This window comes from Pogona vitticeps, chromosome 6 (genome assembly GCF_051106095.1).
Source record: "Pogona vitticeps strain Pit_001003342236 chromosome 6, PviZW2.1, whole genome shotgun sequence".
NCBI lineage: Eukaryota > Metazoa > Chordata > Lepidosauria > Squamata > Agamidae > Pogona > Pogona vitticeps.
The window spans coordinates 89412141-89437716 of NC_135788.1; the positions used below are offsets into that span (position 1 = coordinate 89412141).

Below are 25576 nucleotides of genomic sequence, written 5' to 3' on the forward strand. Positions count from 1 at the left end.
AATTACACTCTTTAAATAAAAAAAGCTTTTTTTCTTGAGTAATGTATTTTTTCCAGTGCAGTGTCTGCGGACATGCTTTCTCTGTTTGCTAACCTTTACAGATGTCCAGTTCCTCCCTTCACTCCCTTTCCCACAAGGCTTTAAGATCTACTAATAGGGCATTTGAAATCTGAAGAATTCTCTTGTTTTTACCATTTCACAATCACAACTGGATGCTACTCAGTCAAAAACAGCTAGTGACACAGCATGGTTTCCAGGGAGAGTTAGGCACCGGCATTCCCATTTGTGGAAACGAAAGGGTTTTCCTTGAAGAAAAACTCAACAGGTGGAGTGTAAGCTGTGCGTTCAGTTTCCATTCTCCTTCTCCTAAAGGAGGGGAGAAGATCGAGGGAAAGAAAATAATATGATTGGGGCAAGCCAAATTTGGGTAGATGCTATTGGTTGTTTGCCATGGCCTTAGAAAGATAAAAACACTAACTTCAGACCAGTTGATATTCCAAAGAATGCAAAAATAAAAATTAGTCAAGGGTAACTGCCTTGTGTACATTATGATCTAAGAGTTTTGCATGTAAAAATGTGAATAAAAATAAGCCTGAAAACAGGGGAAAGGGTAAGTAAATACAAGGCCAACTGTGACTAGATGGAAAAGACCTCATAAATGTTTACCTGCTCAATTAAACAGTAGGGTGCAATGTTGTTGTTGTGCACCTTCAAGTAGGAACTGAATTATAGTGACCCTAACAGGGATTTTAAGGTAAGTGAGATTCTTACCTTTACCAGTTTCACACTCTCAGGGAGTTTCCATGGCTGTGCTGGGATTTGAACCCAGGCCTCCTCAAGCTACTCCATTACTCTATCCACTACATCACACTGGGTATCAGGGTGCAACATACTAGATCTCTGTTTCTGAAGTCAATCACCGACACCAAGTTCATTTGAACTGACTTAGTACAGAGGTGATTTAGTTTTGCTCACAAACCTTCCACTTATGTGTCCCCTCTTCCTCTTGTGCAGAAATCTAACTTGTGTTGTGCATTTATAGGGGCTTAACATGGCACCTTCCAGATGTACTGGACTACAAATCCCAGCACCAGCTGGCATAGCCACTGGCAATACTGGTTGTAGATATGAGGTATAGTCCAACCATCTCGGAAGGGATCAGGGAGAGAGAAAGATGTGCTGAACAGTTTAGCAATCATGTTCAGATGAGGCCAGTGTCTTGAGCTTTTTAAAGTCACAACTAAACATTACAGCAGACATCTTGAACTCTCTTCTGCTAATGTGTAGTCATAACAAAATATGTAATGTAACGTCACAGTGCTGCTTATTTCCCTTTCCAGCTTCATTACGTTGGTTCTTCCAGAGAAAAGGAGGAAATTTGCAGTGTGTGACATTCTGAGTAACTTGACATTATAAAAAGAGAACAGAGATTTTGGAACTGTTTTTCATGACAGCCATAAGGTTTTAGCTTTGGCCTTATAAGAGAGCAAACAGAATAGCTGGTATAGGGTGTGTAGTTTTGTTTTGTTGTGGTTTTTTTTTTTTTTAAACAGAAGATGCCAAGTACACATCTTGTAATCTGTCTCTTCTTGACACTCAACTTCTGCCCAAATCCAATGAACAAGTACAGTTTGAGTAAAACTAAGACATGTTGAAAGAAACTTCACTACAGGCCTCTTATATACACTTCCCACCCACCCCCACCCCTAAGATCCTATACTTCACAACTCTCTGTGAGTGTAGGAGACGTAAGAAGCATCTGATGTCAAAGACGGGATAGATAACTTGTAAAAAAAAGATGGTTTTCTTACTTGGTTTATAAAAAATTATTTTTAAAAAATGCTAATGACACAGATGATCCCCCGAAACCAACCGCCCCACCCAAAGACAGTCAACAAAATGCCCCATTTTGGTACAATTATTGGTCACTTCATTGTTAAAAAAAAATAAAATAGATATATTAACAACAACAACCCAAAAGGGTCTGGCCATTACTGTCTTTGTCCAAATGCTGGTCAGAAAAATGACAGAAAAAGTCCACCTCCTGCAAAACAAAAGTCAAATCCCCTTGGAGCTCTTGAAATCTTCTCCCCAGAACATGCCAGACATACCCCTTTGAAAAAACAAAAACAAAATACAAACAAAACAAACCTGTTTTTCCATTCCTCTAACCCCTGACCCTTGCCATGCGCTCACATGAAATATACCCACCCCCATTTCCCTTAGCAAGAAATGCTGGATATCCAGTTCGTCACAGGAAATAGCTAAGTGCAGCTGTGGCCATTTTGTTCTCCTTCTCTCTCTTTTGCCAAGGTGTGAAATTTTGAGACTGTACAAGATTGTCCACTTTGAGGAGAGGTGGGTCTCACTGGCAAAGTCCAGAACCTTCCATGGCTCATGCTTTCTGGGAACCCATCTCTCCTGAGCTGTCTCTTGTATGGGGGTGTGTCTTTCATTGCCAGGTTGTTGGGTGTGTGTGTGTGTGTGTTGTTGTTTTTTAAAAAAGGATTTATACAGAGTCCCAAGCTGGTGGCTAGAATTAGGGTGGGGGAGAGGTGGAAATGTGGAGGGAAAATAAAAGAGGTCTGGATTTTGCAATAACCCCTTCTCACCTCTCACAAAAGTGGGGAAACCCCCAGAGAGATTTAATAGGGTGTGTCAAAGTGAGGAGTGCAGAATAAAACTCACTCCTCACAACATCACCACCACACCCCAAAGAAATAAACAAAAATAAATCCCTCTGCTGGTTTGTCAGCTATTTTCCACCCCAACCCCCACTGCTCTCACATACAACCACACAAAGTTAAGTACAATGCGAGGTCTGTGGAGAGAGGAAAATAATTAAACCACAGTGATTTTTCTTCTCCCCTTTCCTCCCCATCCTAGCTCTCCAGCTATGGATGTTACTATTATCCGGAAAAACAAAACCGAATAAGAGTACAGCAAGAAAGGTGGCCAGAGGAAGGGGTTGGTTCAATTGGAGTCCGAATCTGAAGAGTCTCCAGAAGAGGATGAGGAACTGCTGCTTCCCTCTGATTCATTGTCGTCGTCGTCATCTTCTTCTTCTTCATCATCATCTTCTTCCTCATTCTTGGAAGCAAAGAAGAAAGACAATCTGTTTAGTGTGGGGAAGGGCGGTACTGCATGCCAACACTGGTCTGCATGTATTCTGTTAATGTAGAGTGCTACATGTGGTAGTAGGCACAGATTCTAGCTTCTTAAGGATATCAGAATTTAATTTGAATTTAAATAACATTTGTACCTCTCACCCCTTCAGCATTAATGAATGAAAATATGATGACTTTATCTACTAAAGCTCAAAAGCCTAAAAGTGTTTGTACAGGATTTCCAGTAGTCAGAATTTTAGTACCTTGCACACCCAGCCATTTGTTAACAACTAGTAAAAGTGCAAACATTTTAGAATAAAATATGAAAAATAAGGAATTCGTTCAATTAGCTTAATTTATACAAAGATATAGAATGAAAAGAGGCAGCAACCAAAGAGGAAGATCAAGTGTAAGATGAATTGAATCAATAAGGAAAACCATGCCCTTATATTTCCAAGACCAGAACAGGGCTATTAATAATATGACTTTTTGGAGGCCAGAAACCCATAAGGAAGCACTGGAAGTTAATTAATAGTATGTAACTGCAGCAAGGCTCCAGAAACCAGATGTCCCAGCTACAGGAGATACATTGTTCTTGTGCATTATTATCCCTTTCTTTAGTGCAAAATACACATAATGCTAATTACAGTGACTCCCAATCAGTGCACTTATCCCCTAAACATGAAGCATCTGGGCTAAGAACAGTCTGGATGTCATTGCATCTAACATAGATGCCCTAGCTGTCCATCTTGTTTCAAATGAAAAGAGGTAAGTTACTGCAGTTAAAGTGTAAGGAAAAGCATTATTTTCCATACTCAGAACTACTCTATCACTATTTCACATGTTCTAAAGCAGAACACTGATACGGAAATCAGATTCTCAAGCCAAGGGCAATATCCTGTTAATAAAGTATATAAAGCGGGCAGGTGCAGTGCTTCCTCTGATCTCCAGCTTGCAACGGTATGGTCTGAAGACCACTCTGTCAAAAGCAATGAATTTTCCGTGCACACAAAGGGCTGGCAAATACCATTGTGCACAAACACCTAGAAAGAACAAGTGGTCACACAATGGCTGCTTGCATGCATAATACAAACAATGAGGATTCTGCATTAGGTCTTTTAAGACTGAATCTGTTCTACAACTATTACTGCCAACTGTCTCGAACAGGTTCCACTTTTTAATGAGCACAGTTAAGCTCAGTGATCATCATCACCAATTTCTGTTCCTCAGAGTAGTCCCACAGAATTAACAGGGCCTTAAGTTAGTGCCGAGTTGGTAAGATTCATTCATTTTATCTGTTTTATACTAACCAGGACTAGCAACTAATCAGGAAGCATGTACAGTTGGTTTTGCAGGACAGATGTGAACTGACTACATAAGGTTCTTATTCTGTTTGTATGGAAAAGTTTTTTAAAAAGATTACCTAAGACATATTTATGCCACTCACGAGGAATGGGGGCTTTCCAGAAAGTTGCAGCAAAGAATGGCAACTCTGTCACTGAAAGAATCTTGGATAAGTCGCACTGCAAAGATTTCTTCTTGGAAGCAACTGTGAGTGGTGACTACTGGCCCATTTTAGGAGATCACAGGACGACAATCTGGAGAACCCCAAGCTGTCCTACAAGCAGTGTTTATGCATAGATAAGTACATATACATTCACATATCACAGACTCACCTCATCCCCATCTTCACTCTCCTCTTCACTGCTTGAATCTGAAGAATCCCCTCCTTCCTCAGAGGAATCACCATTGTCATCTTCTTCTTCTTCATCATCATCATCGTCGTCGTCATCATCATCGTCATCCTCCTCCTCTTCCGATTCCTGTGGACCACATGGAGAATTTCAATGGAGCCATGGAAAAACATGAAAACTGTTATGACTCCCATCACACCTAATCAATGTCAATGTTAGTCTGAGTTCAAGGGATTAGGAATTTGGCATCCAGAGCAGGAATCCCCAACCCCGGTCCATGGCCCTCGCGTGCACTCCCCCCCGCACAGCCCCTTTGCACATGTGCATGAGTGTCAGCGCCCCATGCCCCTATGCGCATGCACACAAGTGCCCACGCCCGCATGCCACTTCCTTTGCACGTGCGCGTGAGCGCAGGGGTGCCCCATTCCCCTGTGCATAGACCCTGTCCCCCCCCCACAACTGGTCCACAGTGACAAAAAGGTTGGGGACCACTGATCTAGAGGACTAAAGCTTACCCATTCCGGTTGTAAAGCCTGCTTCTTAAAGCAAACATATATGACTATAAAATATGCCAGATGGGCGGGATATAAATCGAACAAACAAACAAACAAATAAAATATTTATTCCTGCAACTCTGGCCTACTGTTATTTAAATGAGTATCCAAATAATCTAATATTTGTGCCTCTCTTGTAGCCCTAAAGTGAGCTACTTATAGAGAACTCCAGACATGAAAATAAAGTTGCATTCAGGCATCAACATCTGAAATGTAATACAGTAGGGACCCCACATCTGCAAGGGAATGGTTCCAAGACCCCCCGCAGATGCTGAAAAATGCAGAATGCTATTTTTAAAGCAAACACTTAATATAGCATGGTCTTTGCCCAGTTCTGGTAATGACATAATGGAAATCTATTTCTCTAGTGAATGCTATACGTAGCATGGTCTCTAGCTCTATTTATTGGCCAGTTCTGGTAACTTCAATATATATTTTGGGGGATTTTTATTTTGATATTTTTAATATTTTCATATCATGTTTAAGAAGGACAGGAAGTCTAATGTCCTTCTCCAGATTCTGCCGCCATCTTCAACCACCTCAGTGAAGGGATACCAAACCTCCAGCTCCCCTATTGAAGTTGAACTGTTAACAATGGGACTGAACTCATCACCATCCCATCCTGAAAGCCCAGATGTGTTAGAAAGACTGAGAGAGAGAGGACACCAATCAACAGCCACCAAGGTGAAAGCGGGACAGTTGGAAGAGGGATAAGTCCATGGAGAGGAAAACAGATAGGCAGGAATAAGGAAAGAAAGGATGAGGGGAGAAAGGGTGGAAAAAAGAGGGGAATATAAAGGGAGAAGACAGAACCATCTCCAGAGGGTTGGGAGTATATTGAGTTGGAAGACCCTTGGACAGGGCAATGGGTAACGAAAGAAGAAACTTAGAAGATAACGAAAGAAGAGCTTAGAAAAAAAGAAACAGACAAGTCCTTAAGAAACTATTGGGAAGGATGGAGGAACAAGAGAGAAGAAGGGAACAAAGGAGAATATCAGAAGGTAGAGTTTGTCAGGGACCATGGCCAAAAGCAGATTTGAGAAGGGAACCAGGTACTCGGGAGAAGCAACAGGAGAAAGCCAAAACCCGGTCTGTGTGGGAGACTGTTGGAATACTAGAAGTAGCTGTCCGAGTGTCCCTTATTATCCAACTCAGTGAGCCCATATATGCCCGAAAGGGTATGGGGAAATAACCCTAGGATGCACATAGACATGTTTTTAGATGTTGTTAATGATAGTTTTAACGTTCAACCATTTTTGTATGAAGAAGGACCTGTGGAGGTTGTGGTGGAACAACCACCTTTAAGGTTAAATAAAAGTTCCTTGGTTAAACCAGATGCCTCTTCATTGTAACTAAAGGATTTTGGAGGAATCTGAAGGTTAAACCTGAACCCACTAACACTGTGGATAAGTAAATCAGCGGATACTGATTCTGAGGATAATGGGATCCTACTGTATTACCAGAAATTTTCAGTAACATGTCAGCATGGGATGTTTTACCACACAAAGTCTCTTTCGTATGACTTTTGAAGTCACACAAATCAATGTTCAGCTGATAGTATATCTTGCTAAGAGGCTGCAAAAATAAAAGTGCTCTCATTTGTGAGAGAAAGCACAATAACAGGGAGACTGCATTTCTCTTCCTGGTGGGAAGGGCTTCAAAGGATGACCAGCTTGCCACAGCAGTCAGCATGAAGATCCATTAGCTAAAAAACAAATCAAAAACACCTCTCTCCCTCTCGAAAAATAAAGAATAAATTGTGTTCAGTTGCTGTTCTTCTCCAAGTCATTAAAAGAAGAAAAAATGTTCCTATGGTCAGCTGTATCTTTAAAATGACTAAAATCATTGGTCTTCAATAAATCTTGAAGCAAAGTTTGTAATCTGAAAAATTCAGTAGGACTACACAGAATGTAGGAGAATTTGCACTATTATACTTACTGACTTGGACTGTACTGAAGGTTTCATTTTAGGATTTGGGCCCCGCATCTTCCCCATGTTCTTGCGTTTCTGTTAAGATATAAGCAGGGAGTATCAGTAGTAAGAAAAAGGAAGCCAAAACAGAAAACACTCACATTGCATGTAATAGTAGCACAATTCTCCCCTTCTCCTTCCCTTCTTAGTGCGTGTAGTCCAAAATGCACTCCTAGACAAAAGATCCCGTTCTTGGGGTTGATAATTTTTCTTCACTATGGCTACCAGTATTCACTAGGAATTCTTTCAGCTAGTATTCTGGTAGCTTTGGTGAAAAATTCCAAGACCTCAGAGGAGTTTCAATATGCACATGTGCTGCAGCAATAGGCATGAAGGAGGACATGGATAGAACTTTCTAAGTTCCATGGAAACTGCAAGGCATTAGGGTACTTGTAGTCTCCCTGCTCATTAAGCTCTATGTCAGATGCCTCTCAAAAATCTAACACCCCCCCTAATGATCAAGGCATCTCCCCTGCCAGGTAATGGAAGGGACGAAATGCTTACAAATATGTAGGAAGGACTCCCAGTACCCCAAAGACCCTGTCCAAATCAGTTTGCCCTAGATGATCCAATGGTTCAAAGGATAGATATAAAAATGCTGCAACTGATTCTCCCCATATATTACAACTAGTACACAATTAATTATCTGTTGTACACTTTTAAAATTGCATTTTGTATATTTTAGCCATATAATATGCTTTATAAACTGGTTGTACATTTTTAAAATTGCATTTTGTATATTTTAGCCATATAATATGTTTTATGAGCTGGTCACCCAACCGTAATAAATAAATTCATTCATAACACCCCCATAATGCCTTGCAATTCCCATGGAGCTGATGAATATTATAGTCCACAAGTAACTTGTCCCGGATTTAGGAGTTCAGAGTAATTTCAAAATTGTTATTGCTCTTAAGTTTAAAAAAAGGGGGGAAAGAATAACAGAAATATTCAAAACAGAAGTGCAGCCCATGACCAATCTAATACACACATTTCTGAAAACTTAAATCTTCCCAAATACTAAGAAATAAAGGAGCCAGCTAGAGATACAAAACTGAGCCCTGATGTGTGCAACTGCTTCCTTCCTTTTACTACGTTACAGCCTCTTCCAAGTTACAAAGTTTTCCAGGACCAAATCTCAAAGAAATTTCCTGGCCAGCCCCACAACCCTATCGTTCCCAAATACTTGCATGACACTAACACTGGAGGTATGTTCTTTGTATGCAGCTCTCTCTTGTGGTGACAAACTCTGGAAAAAAAACACAGGTGGGGAGGGGGGAACCAAACATTAAAAATTGAGCAGGCTGGCTCAAACATCGAGAGTGGGCAAAGACTGAAGTTGTTACCTAGTTCCTTTTTAAGACAATCAAATTTGATCACTGTTGATTGGACATCCTTAAAAAGTGCTTTAATCCTGTATTGTATTGTATCATATCATGCTGACAAGGATTTATCATGCTTCACAGAGTTCTACACTATAGCCTATTCCCATTTTATAAAGACTGAAAATGAACACAGAATCCTCAGGAGGAGTGGGCATCATTATTTCTACAGAACTTTGGTTGCAAACCAGTATATCAATACAGCATCTAGAGGAGATATAGAGAGTGCACGGCCTTCCAGATGTGTTCAGATTCCAGCTCCCATCAGCTGTAGTCACCACAGCCAATGGTGAAAGGTAAAAGGGTTGTCACCTGACATACAGGTTCCTTACCACTGATTTCAGCATAGTAAATAAGGAGCTGCTACGCTTCCTTCTTTCCTCCAATTTACAGCTTACCTTCAGCCACATATCCAGGTGCACTTTGTACTGTTTCTGCTGTTCTTCAGCCAACTTCTTATACTGTTCTTTTTGGCTCTGGGAGATGCGCTGCCAGCGGCTCCCAATCTCTACCATCCGCTCTTTCAGAGGAAGGTGATTGAGTTCGCCATTTGAAAGAAGCTCCTGAGAAAACTTCTGATATCCATTCCTAGTAAGGGGGACATAAGGCAGCAGAACAGAATATACGAGTCAATGGAGAGAGAAAGAGAAACATAATTAACACGGAAGCACATGATGTTCTTTCTCAGGTTCCAGACTTCCCATCACTTGACTCAATCCACACCAAAGTCCATTCAAATCTGATTTTCTCAGCAGTTCTAATGGATTATATTGGAATAAATAATATTTCTTCTATCGAAGACCACATTCCCTTGTTAACAAAACAGACCTCATAATCAGCAGCTAGAAGCACTGTGGCTGTTCTCGGTAAGATTTATTCCCAGATAAACAGCACCAGCTCATAAACTGCTTTCAATAACAGCAGTCCCTATATGGTGTGTTTGTGTGTGTGACACATCTATGAGCAACTCTCAGTGGTCTTTACAACACACAAGGATTTCCTTTATATATTGTGTATCATACAATCACTAGCCATCTACTGCAAAAGTCTGGAGTTCTGACTTAAGAGAGTGAATTAAACTAAGGAGGATTCACAAGATCAGAGAAATTCAGATACTTTGAGGATAGTGAAAGCTGCTAAAAAGAAAAACATGCTATTAAGATGTAGTCTCTTCAGGATATAACATTGTCATGAAGGACTTGTATTTTTTTCAGTTGTGGCTCTAGCACTTGAATGGCCTCCCCAAATGAGTCCCATTTGTCTTATTTTCCTTTTTTTCTATTTCATTTTAGGTGCTAAGAATTAAAAAGAATTGTAAAAAGTTTTTACCAATACTTACATTGGGGGTTTCTTTGGCTCACCCTGGAATTTCATCTTCTTGGAAGCATTTGTTGAGCCTGGTGGTGCCCTCATCTCACTTAGTTCTCGCTACAAGAAAAAGAGAAAGAAAAGAATTACACACACTGAGGCCTAATTAAATGGGAGACAAACAGAAAACTATGAAAGGTTGTTGCTTTTCCTACAAATATCTGAGCATTCCTGGGGAAACAGCAATAATTACTAGACAGTAAATAAATAATTTGCTCTAGAATTCAATATTGAAATGGTCAATGCACAGCACTGAAAGAAAAAAGAGGTTACTTACCTGTAACCATAGTTCTTTGAGTGGTCCTCTGTGAATTCACACATATGGGTATTGTCTGCGCCTGCGCTGACTCTCTCGGAAGATTCTAGAGCTAAAAGTAACAATTTTATGGTGTGATCCTCCACGAGGTATATGTGTTACATACAGCACTGATGTTACCTGTCTGTCATGGGTTTGGAGGGAAAGTTCCATCCTATGGGGAGTGGAAGGCGGGACATCAGGAGGAGGGGCTGTACTGTATATAAATGTGAAGCCTGAGAGATGCTGAGAGACACTGGGATGTGACGAAGCAGCAGCTGGGAAGAAGAAGCTGTTGTGGGAGTCTGTGTGTCAGACAGGGTACTACTGTGTGTCAGAGTACCAACCTGATAGGTTCAGGTGTCTGTTGGTTCAAGTTAAGGGTTCTGGATGAACCAAACTGTATGCTTGTATGAGTGAGAATAAGCCACGTTACTTTATCCTATTCACCTGATTGTTTATTTTTCCCTGTGTGTATTTAAAATAAACTTTATTCTTTTTATTGTTTGAAAATCCATCCCTGGTCTGTGTGACTTCTTATAGGGAATGGTTGGTGGCAGCTTAGTAACTGTGTGATATATCCCAGTAGGTCTGGGTTTGTCACATTGATTGGTGTCCAGCGTGTGGGATACGACTGGTCCAGTTGTCCAGTGGTCCAGCAAAGCCTTGGCAAGTGTGCCCAGAGCAAGGGGGGTCTAGTCAGGGACAGTCTGAGGCGCGTAGGTAATCTTCTAGGTGTACCTCACGGGGAGGTGCGCTAGTAGAAGAACGTGCCAACTGGGGAGACTTAGATTAAGGTGCTCTGAGGCAGCCTAGTTTTGGCGGGAAAAAGCTGAGGCAAAACTGCATAGTAACAGTGATCTAGCTTGCCAGCTGAGAGGCCCAGCAGAGGGGGGTAGGCTCTGACTCGATACTGTTGCAAGTTTAGTGCTGAAGAACAGCAGCAATCTCTAGGGAGAGCTGGTTCTGAGGCAAGAAGGAAAAAAGTGGTCGTTTTATTTTGAGGCTTGACTTTTTAAAGCAGCCTGTTCTGAGGGGGGATTATGCCCTTGACTCGAAGCCAGATGGCCGAAATGAGTGACGTGAAAGACCCCCAGATTGACCAAGGTTCTGAGGATGAATTTGGCTCAGTGCAAGGTGACAGCACAGGAGAGCAGAACCCAGAACTTAGAAAATTGCTCATAGCCCAACAGCATGAACTGAGGATGAGGCAATTTGAAATGGAGGAAAGGGAAAGAGAAGAAAGGGAAAGGGAGAAACAGAGGCAATTTGAATTGGCATTGGAGAGAGAGAGAATGGCGTTTGAATTAAGAAAACTGGAACTGATGAACCAGAACAATAATAATAATAGGGATTCTGAGGGAGGCCAACTGTCTAAAGCTGACCTGAAGAAATTCCCTGTGTACCACAAGGGAGATTGTCCTGAGGTGTTCTTTTCCTTAGTGGAAAGAGCGTTTGTGGACTTCTCAGTGAGGGAAACTGAGAAGATGACCATCATGCGATCTTTAATCAGTGGTAGCCTGGCTGAGGTTTATGCCGAGATGCCTGAGGAACTGATGAAAGATTTTGCAGAGTTTAAAAAACTGGTGTTTGCCAGACATGGGATAAATGCGGAGCAGCTGAGACAAAGATTCAGGTCCCTCACCAAGAAACCAGAACAGACTTTTACCCAAGTGGGGGCCCAATTGGTGAGGCTGCTTGAGAAATGGCTATCGCAGGAGGGGACAGAGACCTATGAGCAGCTTAAAGACTTGATAGCACTGGAACAGTTCTATTCAGTCCTGCAGGGGGAATTGAAATTCCAGGTGAGGGAAAGGAAACCGAAAACTGTGGCAGCAGCCGCAGAGATTGCAGATTTTATTTCCCAAATAAGAAAGCCCTTGGGTGAGGGGAAATCTGTAGGTAAACCCAAAGAAACCTACAGCAAGTACTCTCAGGGACCAGGGAAAAGCCAGCAAGGGGGAGGGGCCCATGGTGAAGGGAAGCCCTCAGACATGAAACTAAGACCTCAGATTTTGGAGGGAAAACCAAAACAAGATGAGAGAGAATCAAAATACACCAGAAAATGTTATTTCTGTCAGGGAAAGGGTCATCTAATCTCAGAGTGTGAGAAATTAAAGCAGCTAAAAGGAATGGTGCCTCAGAATTCTAGTGGGACCAAGCCAAAAGCTGTGTTCTGTGTCCAGAAAGAGCAAGGCTCAGTGTCACTGAGGGAGCCTGTTGCCATGGCTACTCAGTCTGGAACAGCTACCTCTGCTGATCAGGCTGAGGAAAATGGTCCTCTTATAGAGGTAAAGCGCTGCTTGCTGGTGAAAACGGATTCTCAGTTGTTTGAGACAGCCGGGGTGGACGTAGGAATACTTGACCGTCAGTATAGGGGGCTGCGGGACACTTGTTCCCAGGTAACCCTGTGCCATCCAGATATCATCCCTAGGGAGTTTATAATCCCAAATGAGAGCATAAAGGTGGCAGGGATTGAGGGGCAGGTAATCTCTCTGCCAGTAGCTGAGGTACCTGTCAACTTTCAAGGCTGGAGGGGAGTTTGGCGGCTAGCAATTTCATCGACTCTGCCAGCAGCCGTGCTCGTGGGAAATGACCTGGCTGAACATGTGAAACGGGTGCTAGTGATTACACGCTCACAAGCCACCACAGGGACAGTTCAGGGGGGTAATGATGAGCCAGAGACGGAAGCAGAGGGAAGTTCAGAAGCTGTGGTGGAAACCTTAACCACAGACAGCAGATTTGGACAGGAGCAAAAGGCAGACGCCACTCTCCAAAAGTGTTTTGAACAGGTGACTGACGCCCAGCTAACACCTGAAACCCCAGTGAGATTTCTGGAGAAAAAGGGGATTTTATATAGAGAAACCCTGAGGAATATCTCAAAAGGGGGAGATGGGATCAGAAGTCAGCTGGTGGTACCTGAAAAGTATCGCCCCATGATCTTACAAAGGGGGCACTCTGACATGTTTGCTGCACACTTAGGGGTGAACAAAACACAGCAGAGAATCACACAGAATTTCTACTGGCCTGACATAGGGAAGCAGATCAGGGAGTTCTGTAAACAATGTGATGTGTGTCAAAGGCAGGGGAATAACCGCGACAGGACCAAAGCAAAGTTGTGCCCTTTGCCTGTGATTGACACTCCGTTCAAATGCATAGGGGTGGATATTGTGGGACCTTTGCCCAAGGCCACAAAGAGGGGGAACAGGTTCATTCTAACAATTGTGGACCATGCCACAAGGTATCCTGAAGCCATACCCTTGACTAACGTTGAAACTAACACAGTGGCCGATGCTTTGGTGGGGTATATGTCCAGGATGGGATTTGCCTCAGAGATAATCACAGATTTGGGCGCATCGTTCACATCAAAGCTCATGAAACGCTTATGGCAGATCTGTGGAATTAAGCACAAGGAAACCACTGCTTATCATCCTGAAAGTAATGGGTTAACTGAGAAGTTCAATGGGACTCTAATGCGCATGATTAGGGCTTACTTGGCAGAGAATCCAAACAACTGGGACCAGAAGCTGCAATCCCTTTTGTTTGCTTATCGATCAGTGCCACAAGCCAGTACCGGGTTCAGTCCATTTGAACTTTTATTTGGGAGAAGGGTGAAAGGGCCCCTTGATTTGATCAAACAAAATTGGGAGCAGATCACCCAGGATGACCCACAAGACGTTGTGACATACATAGACACCTTGATGAATGACCTAAGGAGAAATCTAGAGCTGGCAGCAGAAAACCTGCAAGCTCAGAAGGTCAGACAGAAAACATGGTATGACCACAAAGCTAGAGAGAGGCACTTTGACCCAGGGGAGGAAGTGCTTTGGCTTAGGCCCTGCAGAGAGAATAAACTGCAGCTCAAATGGGCAGGACCATATAGGGTCATTTCCAAGATGTCAGACCTGAACTACCTAATAGAGCAGGAGGAGAACCAAGCAAGGAGGGTGGTTCATGTGAATGCCCTAAAACCCTACTACAGAGGGGAACAGAGGGTTTTATTCGCGATAAAAGCAGCTGAGAGTGAGGAAGCGGAATTACCCTTCTGGGAGGGTAGAGGGGAAGTAAAATACAACCCAGAGGAGGTAAAGATCAGTCCTGCACTCACCCAAGACCAGCAGCAAGAACTAAAAATGCTGCTTAATAAATATCAACAGGTGTTTTCCAACAAGCCGGGGATAGTGAAGGGAGTGATGCATCGGATCCACACAGGGGATGCACCCCCGCAGGCAGTATCCCCATACCGAGTAACGGGACCCTATAGGGACAAGGTGCGGAAGGAGCTGGACGAAATGCTGAGGGAGAACATAATCGTCCCCTCTTCTAGTCCTTGGTCCTCTCCGATAGTCCTTGTGGACAAGCCTGATGGGAGCATTAGGTTTTGTGTTGATTACAGGAAATTAAACCGTGTAACCACTCCTGATGCCTACCCAATGCCCAGGCTAGACAACCTGATTGAAACCATAGGGGGTTGTCGGTTCATCTCATCATTGGACCTGGTAAAGGGATATTGGCAATTAAGAATTGATCCCAGGGATCAAGAAAAGACTGCCTTTTGCAGCCCTTTTGGTCTCTATGAGTTTCGAGTCCTGAGCTTTGGTCTCAGAAATGCACCAGCCACATTCCAAAGGCTGATGGACCAGACCTTGGCAGGGCTCAATGACTTTACAGTGGCCTACATTGACGACATAGGGATCTTCAGTAATACCTGGGAAGATCACCTGATACACCTGGAGTTAGTGCTGCAGAGGTTAAGTGCAGCAGGACTAACGGTAAAGGCCAGCAAGTGTCAGCTGGGTAGCCCAGAAATAAAATACTTGGGTCACATGGTAGGGGGAGGAATGATAAAACCCCTGGAGGCCAAAATAGAAGCTGTTCGTGATTGGCCTAGACCCAACACCAAGAAAAAGGTCAAATCATTTCTTGGGTTGGTGGGCTACTACAGAAAGTTCATCCCGAGGTTTAGCGAGATTGCGGCTCCGCTGACCGATCTGACGAGGAAGAAGGCTGATGACCGCATCCCGTGGACCAGCGACTGTGAGGCGGCGTTCCAGATGTTGAAGGAGGCGTTAATCAACTATCCTGTCCTGCGGGCTCCAGACTTCGACCGGGAGTTCATCATCTACACCGATGCGTCTAACAGCGGGGTAGGAGCAGTTCTGTGCCAGGAGGATGAGAATGGTGACCAGCATCCAGTATCCTACCTGAGTAGGAAACTTCAAAAAGGTGAGAGACATTTGGCAACCGTGGAGAAGGAGTGTTTGGCCATAGTCTACGCGATCCAGAAGGCCAAGCCTTACATCTGGGGAAGACATTTTGTTCTGTGTACTGACCATTCACCATTGCAATGGTTAAAGACAATGAAAACCCACAATAGCAAACTTATGAGGTGGGCTTTAAACCTACAGGACTATGACTTTGAAGTGAAGGTGGTCAGAGGGTCAGTGAACTGTGTTGCTGACGCCTTATCAAGAAGACCTGAAGAATGAAGACGGCGAAAGAACATGGACTATGTGTATATAGTGATGACAAAAAGTAAAATGTACCTGGTTTTGAATTTGGTTTGTATGAATAAAGGTAAATTGATGTACTGTATATGGTAAAATGTTTATATGCCTAATTGCTATGGTTAACTTAGAGTGTAAGGATAAGTAAGTATTATATGGTATGTATAACTGTTTTTGTGTATTTTATCCAGGTTGTTTTTTTTGGGAAAAAGCACCTTAGCTTTCCCCCTACAAAACAACTTATAAAGAGGGGAGGTGTTACATACAGCACTGATGTTACCTGTCTGTCATGGGTTTGGAGGGAAAGTTCCATCCTATGGGGAGTGGAAGGCGGGACATCAGGAGGAGGGGCTGTACTGTATATAAATGTGAAGCCTGAGAGATGCTGAGAGACACTGGGATGTGACGAAGCAGCAGCTGGGAAGAAGAAGCTGTTGTGGGAGTCTGTGTGTCAGACAGGGTACTACTGTGTGTCAGAGTACCAACCTGATAGGTTCAGGTGTCTGTTGGTTAGCCAGAACTGATAGGTTCAGGGTCTGTGCTTCAAGTTAAGGGTTCTGGATGAACCAAACTGTATGCTTGTATGAGTGAGAATAAGCCACGTTACTTTATCCTATTCACCTGATTGTTTATTTTTCCCTGTGTGTATTTAAAATAAACTTTATTCTTTTTATTGTTTGAAAATCCATCCCTGGTCTGTGTGACTTCTTATAGGGAATGGTTGGTGGCAGCTTAGTAACTGTGTGATATATCCCAGTAGGTCTGGGTTTGTCACAATATGCTCCTCCCACCCACCATCTTCCCCAGTTCCTGAATTTTATCCGCCGGGTATGAAGGAAAGAATTAACTAATTACATAATTAACCCATGACAGATAGAGGGGAAGGATGGGCGGGTTGTGTGAATTCACAGAGGACCACTCAAAGAACTATGGTTACAGGTAAGTAACCTCTTTTTCTTTTTCGTGGCCCCTGTGAATGCACACATATGGGTGACTAGCAAGCTGCACTTACCGATTGGTGGGTTGTCACGGTAAGAAGATGACAGGACAGCTTGGCCGATTTAAGGGTTAGGAATTTGAGGTCGATAGACGCCATGGGCTCGAATGGAGGCCGCATCAAGGCATTAAGAACCAGCTGCAGTGACCACTGGGGGGTGATACGTTGTTGAGGAGGGCGAATGTTGTTGAGCCCTTTGAGGAATTTCTTGACAGTTGGGTGAGAGAACAACTTGGAGGAAGGGAAGTCGTCCGGTTGATGAGCCATGATGGCTGATAGGTAGACTTTCAGCATGGACTGAGAGAGACCGAAATTGAAGAGATGAAGGAGGTAAGTGAGTAGTGTCTTTAAATAGACAGGTACAGCAGGTAAGTCATTGTCCTGAGTATATTTTAGAAAGGACTTCCATTTGTTCTCATATAGGAGAGTAGTGGAAGGTTTGTGAGCCCGAAGGAGAACGTTCATGACGTCGGGAGTATCCTCCAAGCTGCAAGACTGAGAGGCGACGTTGGGGTGAAGGACGAAGCCGTGGTCGAGCGAGAGGAGATCTGGGCAGAGAGGAAGATGGAGCATGTCCGACGACATCGATACCAGGTGAGTGAACCATGGCTGGCGGGGCCAGTACGGGGCTATCAGGATCGCGTTGGCGCCGTCTTGCCGGAGACAGACGATTACCCTCTGGATGAGAGGTAGAGGGGGAAATACGTAGAGGAGATTGTGAGACCAGTCCATCAGGAATGCGTCTCCCAGAGAGGCGCTGTCCCTTCCTGCTCTGGAGCAGAATCGGGCACATTTCTTGTTGGCATCGGATGCAAAGAGGTCTATTGAAGGCATGCCCCATTGTCGGCATAGCCTCTGGAATATGACATCGTTCAGGGTCCACTCGTGAGTTCTCGTCGGAAGCTGACTGAGCCGATTGGCCAAGGTGTTGTTATCGGTGGAAATGTGGACAGCAATAGGGAAAACATGGTTGGAATAGCACCACTCCCAGAGGTCGACAGCTAGGTAGAGCAGAGAAGGGGAGTGGGTGCCTTCTTGCTTGTTGACATAGAAGAGTGCAGTGGTGTTGTCTGTTGCCAACTGCACCACCTGACCTTGGATTTGGAGAAGAAAGGCATGGAATGCCTTGATGATTGCCAACAGTTCCAGATGGTTTATGTGAAGTGGCAGTTCTTGTTGTGACCAGAGTCCGTGGACTGTGTGCTGAAGACAGTGGGCGCCCCATCCTGTGGGGCTGGCATCGGTTATGACCTGTATGGAAGGTCCCAGGGCGACCGATGAGGAGGTTGTCTGGGCAAGTCCACCAGTCGAGTTGGGAGGCTAGCTCCGGTGTTACCGACAGTAGTGAGGACGGGAGGTCTGTCACTGGGTTGAACAGGGAGAGAAACCATGCCTGCAGAGACCTCATTTTGAGCCTGGTGTGTTGGATGACGGCTGTCGTCGATGCCATGAGCCCTAAAAGATGTTGGGCGTGATGCGCCAAAACGGAGTGGTGGGTTTGGAAAAGGCCTTTTGAATTTTTGTGATTCTTTCTGGAGGCAGAAAAGCTCTTGCGTACGGGGAGTCTACCTCCATGCCGATGAACTTTGCTGTTTGTTTTGGGATCAGGTGTGATTTCTCAAGGTTGATTTTGAGACCGAGACTTTGAAGAGTATGGAGAGTTGTGTCTCATGCCGTTATGGCATCGTGGTACGATGTCGCCACTATCAACCAATCGTTGATGTAGGGATAAATGTTTATTCCCTGTAGGCCACGGGTCTCAAACATGCGGCCCGGGGGCCATTTGCGGCCCCCCAGATGATAGTTTGTGGCCCTCGCCTTGCCTGCCCCCCCAAAGTGCCTACGTGTCCTCTGCTGTCAAGAGTAAAAAAAAAAGCCTTGCCTCGCTCGCCTGCTCTCTCCCAAGACAGCACCTCTTGCACCCTCCATCCAGAACTGCAGCCTGCCAGCCGGCCCACCTATCTGTCGGCTAAGGAAACTCCTGGGCGGCTTCCTTGGGCTCTTGCTCCGCTTGGCGGAAAATCTGATGCGGCCCAGCCTCACCCAGACTCTGTCTCCAGAGGTCCCCAGGTAAATTGAGTTTAAAACCCCTGCTGTAGGCGGAGGAAGGCGGCTACCGGTGCCATGCACTTGCTGAAAGTCCGGGGGGCAGTAGAGAGCCCGAACGGGAGGGCACAGAATTGGAAGGCGGTGCCATTGAAATGGAATCTGAGGAATTTTTGGTGGTCTGGATGAATGGAGACATGAAAATAGGCATCCTGCAGGTCGATGGTTATGAACCAGTCTCCCTGCGAAAGCAAAGGGATAATAGAGTCCAGTGTGAGCATGCAGAATTTACGGGGAGATATGAAACAGTTGAGATTAGTGAGATCAAGGATGGGGCGAAGACCTCCATCTTTCTTAGGAACAGTAAAGTATTTTGAGTAGAAACTGTTGTGAGAGTCCGAAGTAGGGACCGGCAAAATGGCATGTTTTTGGAGAAGTTTAGTAACCTCATCCTGCAGGGCAGAAGAGTAGGGAGTGTACCGAATGAACCCCAAAGCAGGCAAGTCGGAGAATTCTATGAGGTAGCCAGACGTTATGATAGATAAAACCCATTTGTCCCATGTAATGGCTTGCCAACGATGGAAAAATGGGGCCAGTCTGGTATAGTTCAGTGGGCAAAGAGAAATGTCAGAAAAGGGAGGCAATGGTAGTTGTCAATATTGCTTACCCTTTCGCTGTCCTTTACGAAAGGATTGGCGTTGACGAGGAGTGTTTTGAGGTTGGTACGATGCCATCAAAGGCTGAGGGGCAGGTAGGGACCTGTCGGTTTGATGGGAGCGATATTGCCTGTAAGGCTGGAACCTTTGATTTCGATATTGCTTGGGGTAAAACAGGCCCGAGCAGTAGAAGGTTCGTTGGTAGGAGGTAGAAGGCTGATTAAAATAAGAGCGCACAGTCTGGCGCTTCTTATGGAAGTCCTCCATGGTGTCATCGGTTGTTGAATTAAACAGGCTGGCACCATCAAAGGGCAAGTCCTCGATTCTTGACTTGGTGTCATCAGAGATTGTGGAGGACTTGAGCCAGGCATGGCGTTGAATGGAAATGGAGGTGACAAGTCTTAGAGGCGGCCTCAGCGGAGTGTCGTGCCGTAATCCTCTGGTACTTGGCCAAAGAAATGGCTTGAGAATGGATATTGATGAGATCAGATCTCATGGGCTCAGGGGCCACATCAATTAGAGGAAGGACTTGGTTCCAGAGATGACGCTGAAAGGCGCCCATGGTTGCCTGGTAGCTAATATTTCTGAGCAAAAAGGATTGCAAATAGTAAATCCATTTTGCCAATGTGTCAACTTTTCTGCCATCCTTATTGGCCAGGGTAGGTTTAGACCTGGCATGGGATCGCGCTTGACTGGACTCAACAATGATGGAGTTAGGCACTGGATGCTTATTGAGGAATTCGGCATTGACACCATGGGTCCTATAGAGGCCATTGGTACGGCAAGAGATTTGCATAGTGGAAGGGGGTTTTCCCCAAGTGTCTTTGATAAGTCGAAGGATAGACTTATTGAAAGGAAGACTCAAAGGAGTGGGACGCTCCTGACTGATGTCGTCGAACACCGGGTCGGCATCAGCAGATGGGGGCTGTTCGGTATCAAGGTGCAGAGCTTGTGCCATTTCGAAGATGAGGGTAGAGTAGGAGGAGAAGTCGTCCGAAGTAGACGAAACATGGCTATCCTTGTTTCTGGAAGCAGGGGAGGTAGCTCGGGTTCATGGGAGGACTGAGAGTGTTGTGCCTCCGAAGATTCAGGAGAGCCTGGAGACGAAGGGTAGTCTGACTGACTAAAACCCTCTGTCATGGGGGCTAGGTGTCGTTGAGTCGGCATGACCTTGAAAGGGTCTTGAGGTGACATCGGGTCCGGCATCGGAGGTGTGGGACGTGGCGGTAGAGCCTTGCGAGCTTTGTCTTGCTTTTGAGGTAGTGAGGTGAACTTAGATGGGGCAGAAAGGCATGCAGATGGAGCTGAGACTGCCGGGGCAGAAGTGGACGCGCAGAGGCGGTTCCAGTCCATAAAAGGGGCAGCCTGGGAGAGGTCCGGCGTCGTTCGGGGCCGTTTAGCCTGTTCAGACTGGTACCTTTCATACAGGGTTTGCCAGATGTAGGGGTCAAAACACTGATACAGTTCCGTGGGGAAGGGGCAGAAATCGCCTTGTGATGCCACAGATCTCGGTGGAGAGAGGTGCTTTCGTTTTTCCGTTCTCTTCTGTGGAGGAGAAGGGGGAACCTCCAGATTGGATGCCGAGCTTTCAGCTGCCTGCCCTGAGTCAGGGTTGGAATGGGCTGAGGCCAGGCTGGACTGTGGCGCAGCCCCAATGAGGCCAATGCTCGGAGTTTGAAGCGGCATCGGGGGGGGGGCTGCTGCATCATGGACATCCTCTCCGTCCAAGGCTAACTCAGGGGCCTCTCTGGATGATTCCTCGAGGACGGGGGAGGGTAGGGAAAGCTGAGGAGGCTCCACGCGGGGAAGTCTGTCCTTCCTGGGCTTCTTAGGAGCAGGCTTAGGTTTTTTCTTGGGGCCTGGGTCGTGTGCTCGAGATCTTTGCGAAGAGGGCAATTTGTGCTTACCAGACGACTTTGCTTTCTCAACAGTGTCCTTAGCTGGTAGCACAGATGTAGAGTCAGAGGTAGACTGGCCCACTGGAAGCCTATCGGCTGAGAGAGCAGGAGATCTAGCAGCCTCCGAAGAAGCAGTAGGAGGATTCATGGCCGTTTGCCAAAGGTAAGACCGAAGTCTTTGGAGCCTCTGCTTAAGTGCCGGCTTGGTTAAGTTTTTACAAGTGGGGCACGAATGGGTCGGATGTTCCTCACCCAGGCAAAAAAGGCACTGGCTATGACCATCGGAAAGTGCGATTTTATTCGCACAAGTAGTACATCGTTTGAAAGGAGACAGTGAGGCCATAAGCAAAAGACTAGTGGGGGGGGGAAAGGGAAGGGGGAAAGAGAGGGGAATAAAAACCGGGGGAAGCCGATTAGGCAAACAAAAGACGCGGAGGATCACTAAATAGGCAATTAAAGTAAAGATAAGCAAACAAAAAGCTCAAAGGAGCCTAGAAAAATAGCCAGAAGACAAAAAGCGAAGCGCTCAATCTTTCCTGAGAACCGTTCAGCTCGGCGGAAAAAAGGAACTGGGGAAGATGGTGGGTGGGAGGAGCGTATACCTCGTGGAGGATCACACCATAAAATTGTTACTTTTAGCTCTAGAATCTTCTGAGAGAGTCAGCACAGGCACAGACAATACCCATATGTGTGAATTCACAGAGGCCATGAAAAAGAATATACAGTGGTGCCTCGCTTAACGAGCGCACCGTTTAATGACGAATCCGCATAGCGACCCGTTTTTTTGCGGTTGCTAATGCGATCGCATTGCGATGTTTAGATAGGCTAAACATCGCATTGCAATCATTTCTGCACCCGGCGGCCATTTTGGGAACAGCTGATTGGCGGTTCCAAAATGGCCGCCGGGTGCAGAAAATGGCTGCCCGCACCATTTTTGCGCCCTGCCCTCGCTTACCGAGGGTGCGAAAATGGCGGCGCTATGGAGAAACTTCGCAGAACGGTGAGTTTAAGAGCCATAGGAACGCATTAAACTAAGTTTAATGCGTTTCTATGGCGTTTTCCATTCCGTATTGCAATGTTTCCCCATAGCGACGGTTAATCCGGAACGGATTAACCTCGCTATGCGGGGCACCACTGTATATTAGGCAGATTATCCAAATAACATGCAAAGGAAAATGCAAAATCTAGCATTCTGTATACATGACACCTAATCTTTACACAGCTAACACATTGGCCTGCATATCTCCTCACACTGATGGATTGTAGACAAGCCAGAATAAAAATAAATAATACAAATTTCCAACCTCATATCGTTTCTGATCTTCTGCTGCTTTCTTAATCCACATCAGCTTCTCCTTTTTCTCCATGTTATTCCAGGTGGCTTCCATGGCTTTCAGTGCTTTCCCCCTGTCATTCTGAGGCAGAAAATAAAGTATTGCTCTAGTTTATGAATGCCATTAAGTACAGAATTCACAGTTGTATGCCTGCTCTGTGACTACATCCCATTTTCACGCCTCTTACTATCTGAGACAAAAATGTACACCAAATCCCATCCCTTTAACAGCACTTGTAAGAGATACTCATAAAATGATAATCTGTACTGGGGATAGAAAGTGGCTGGCTTGTGGATCAGAATCAGTTTACAAGAGGACCTGATCAAAGCCAACAGCTTCCCCACTGAAAAGCTCATCTCCCACTGAATGGTGAGCAACAACTGATTTCCTCTCCTCCCTTCTACAATGCAGTGAGGCTTTAAAAAGAAAAAGGCCTTGCTGGTGTGTTTAAAAGCCTCACTGGGGCTTTTAAGCAGCAACCCGGTAGGGCATTTTAGGACAGCAGAGGACTGCAGTTGGGAAAGAAATAGATCAGCCTTTGGCACTCTAGCAGTGTAAACGCCCCCCCCTCCAAAAACACACAACTCTCTTCTGCTACAAAAATCATTTCTACCTTACTCTGGTGCTAATGTAGGATTTTTAACACTTGACAGCCGTAAGAGGAGAGAGGCATATGAGTAATGTGGAAGCATCCATATGTGTATGTTTGTACTACAGTACATAATGCATATACTGTAGTATATGAAAGACAGTGAAACAATGTAAATGGGGCTTGGACAACCACACTGGGAGATACTTGTCAACAGCAGAGTGCCCCTATGCATCTTGGGATTTGACTCCTGGTATTCTTGCTGGAATCTCTTTGGCCCATAAACCAAAGCAGTCCCTAACACCCATTTTGTACAGTCACATATACAGGTTCTGCAGCTGTGCAAAACAGTTCGGGAGCAACACTTGGTATTTGCAATCATATCCCTTCCTTCATATGCTCCTGCACAAAAAAAGGTATACAAATACACTTCTGCACTAGCACATGCCTCACAAAAAACTACACCCTTCTTTCCTAATTTCCAGGAATGTAAGAAAACACAACTACTCCAATGCTCTTTTCTATGATATCCCTCAGCAACACTGCTTTAAGCTAGACTCTGGTTTAACTGCACATCGTGAAGGAGATCCATGTTCATGCATCTCTCTGTCCACACCACAGGTTCTCTCACGTCACTGTTGGAAATCTGCTACTAATAACCGTTAAATTTCCATTTGTTCTAGCTTGTCCATAGCATGATCAATCTTAATAAAACGCACAAGATTTTTTGATGACAAACTTTCTTAGGAAGGAAACTCAAGCCTTCTTCTATAAAGATGACTGGCTGCCATTAGAAACTAAGATCACTTATGTTATACTCATTTTGTTCACTCTGCTTAGCTGCTATGCCAAGTAAGACAAATCCCATCTTACAGCACTCTGTCCCCTCTACAAAGTCCCAATTCTCTATTAATTAATATGCAGTGCTTCTACCATGTGCAATGCTTCTACCTATATGAAGTATCATATAGGTTCTAGTTCACAATTTTTAGCAACCTTCCAGTTGGTTCAAATCTAACACCTACTTGGGCTCAAGAGACCAACTCCACTTGTCCTTCACTCTGCCCATCTTTCTATGTGCCTGTTGCAAAACAGTTTTCCTCTTATGTGTCCAGAATGAACAATCCATGAGATTCCTCATCCCACCAATATCATCCTCATCCAAGTGCCTACTGTATTTCCCAAAAAATAAGACAGGGTTTTATATTAATTTTTGCTCCAAAAAACTCATTGGGGGTTATTTTCAGGGGATATTTTCCTTTCTTCATGTACAACAATCTACTTTTATTCAAATACAGTCATTTCATCTTCTTCTGGTTGCAGCACAATGGTGATGGAAGGAGTTTCACTTAACTGGGGCTTATTTTTGGGGTAGGGCATATATATACCTCATCAGAATTCTTCTAAATTCCACATCTTTATGTCACCAGCCTTTTTCTTCATCTTATGAATGACCAATTCTTGCACCTACTCACAGGACCTCTTGCCCCAAATCCTTTCCAACAATGTTCACACCTCCTCAAACTAACTGACTGGAGGATCTTCTCTTAGGATCTTCCAGACTACTATGGAGGGCTTATCCAATACCTAGCCTTGCATCCAGAATCACACGTCCAGCAAGTGGATTCATTTTTCCTTTCAAATTTGCCCAGCAGTGGTCCTTTATCTAATTCTGTACGTGAGCCAGCAAACAGAGCAATATGCACCTCTGTGCTCCCTGCCACAATCTTTCACCAAGAGATCACATGGACCCTGAGCTTCATGACATAAGCCACCCCTTTTCTGTGCCTACATAGCTATAGCCACAGAAGGCTCCCCTTTGCCCAAATACAGCTTTCCAACGTAAGCTTGAAATGGACTTCTACCTTGCACGAGCCTTATGCTTCCCCAGCGTTCAGCATAATAGGGACTGTGCCCTTCACATTTTGGATGCCCACTGTGTAGCTCTTTTTATCTACAGAGAATAATACAGTGGGGTCTTGACTTGAGAACTTAATCCGTATTGGAAGGCGGTTCTCAAGTCAAAAAGTTCTCAGGTCAAATCTGCATTTCCCATAGGAATGCATTGAAAACCATTTGATCCGTATCTGCTCTTTTCCGTCCATAGAAACTAATGGGAAGCTGCTATTCCGCCTTCGACCACTAGAGGGGGATATTTTGTTTCTTTTTTTCTTAGGT

General features: G+C 44.7%; 1 protein-coding gene across 7 annotated transcripts in view; it reads right to left on the reverse strand.

Moving 5' to 3' along the window:
• Positions 1-1799: 1799 nt before the first annotated feature.
• Positions 1800-25576, reverse strand: part of UBTF (upstream binding transcription factor) — a 74594-nt gene continuing 50817 nt past the window's right edge. For all 7 annotated transcript variants that reach the window (XM_078377827.1, XM_020799253.3, XM_020799254.3 and 4 more), the window contains 7 exons: positions 22780-22890; positions 10048-10136; positions 9107-9296; positions 8528-8575; positions 7294-7362; positions 4784-4930; positions 1800-3090 (listed from right to left, as the gene is read on the reverse strand). In XM_078377827.1, the coding sequence (XP_078233953.1) occupies positions 2974-3090; positions 4784-4930; positions 7294-7362; positions 8528-8575; positions 9107-9296; positions 10048-10136; positions 22780-22890 (771 nt within the window). In that variant the 3' untranslated portion in view covers positions 1800-2973. The remainder of the gene's footprint in view (positions 3091-4783; positions 4931-7293; positions 7363-8527; positions 8576-9106; positions 9297-10047; positions 10137-22779; positions 22891-25576) is intronic.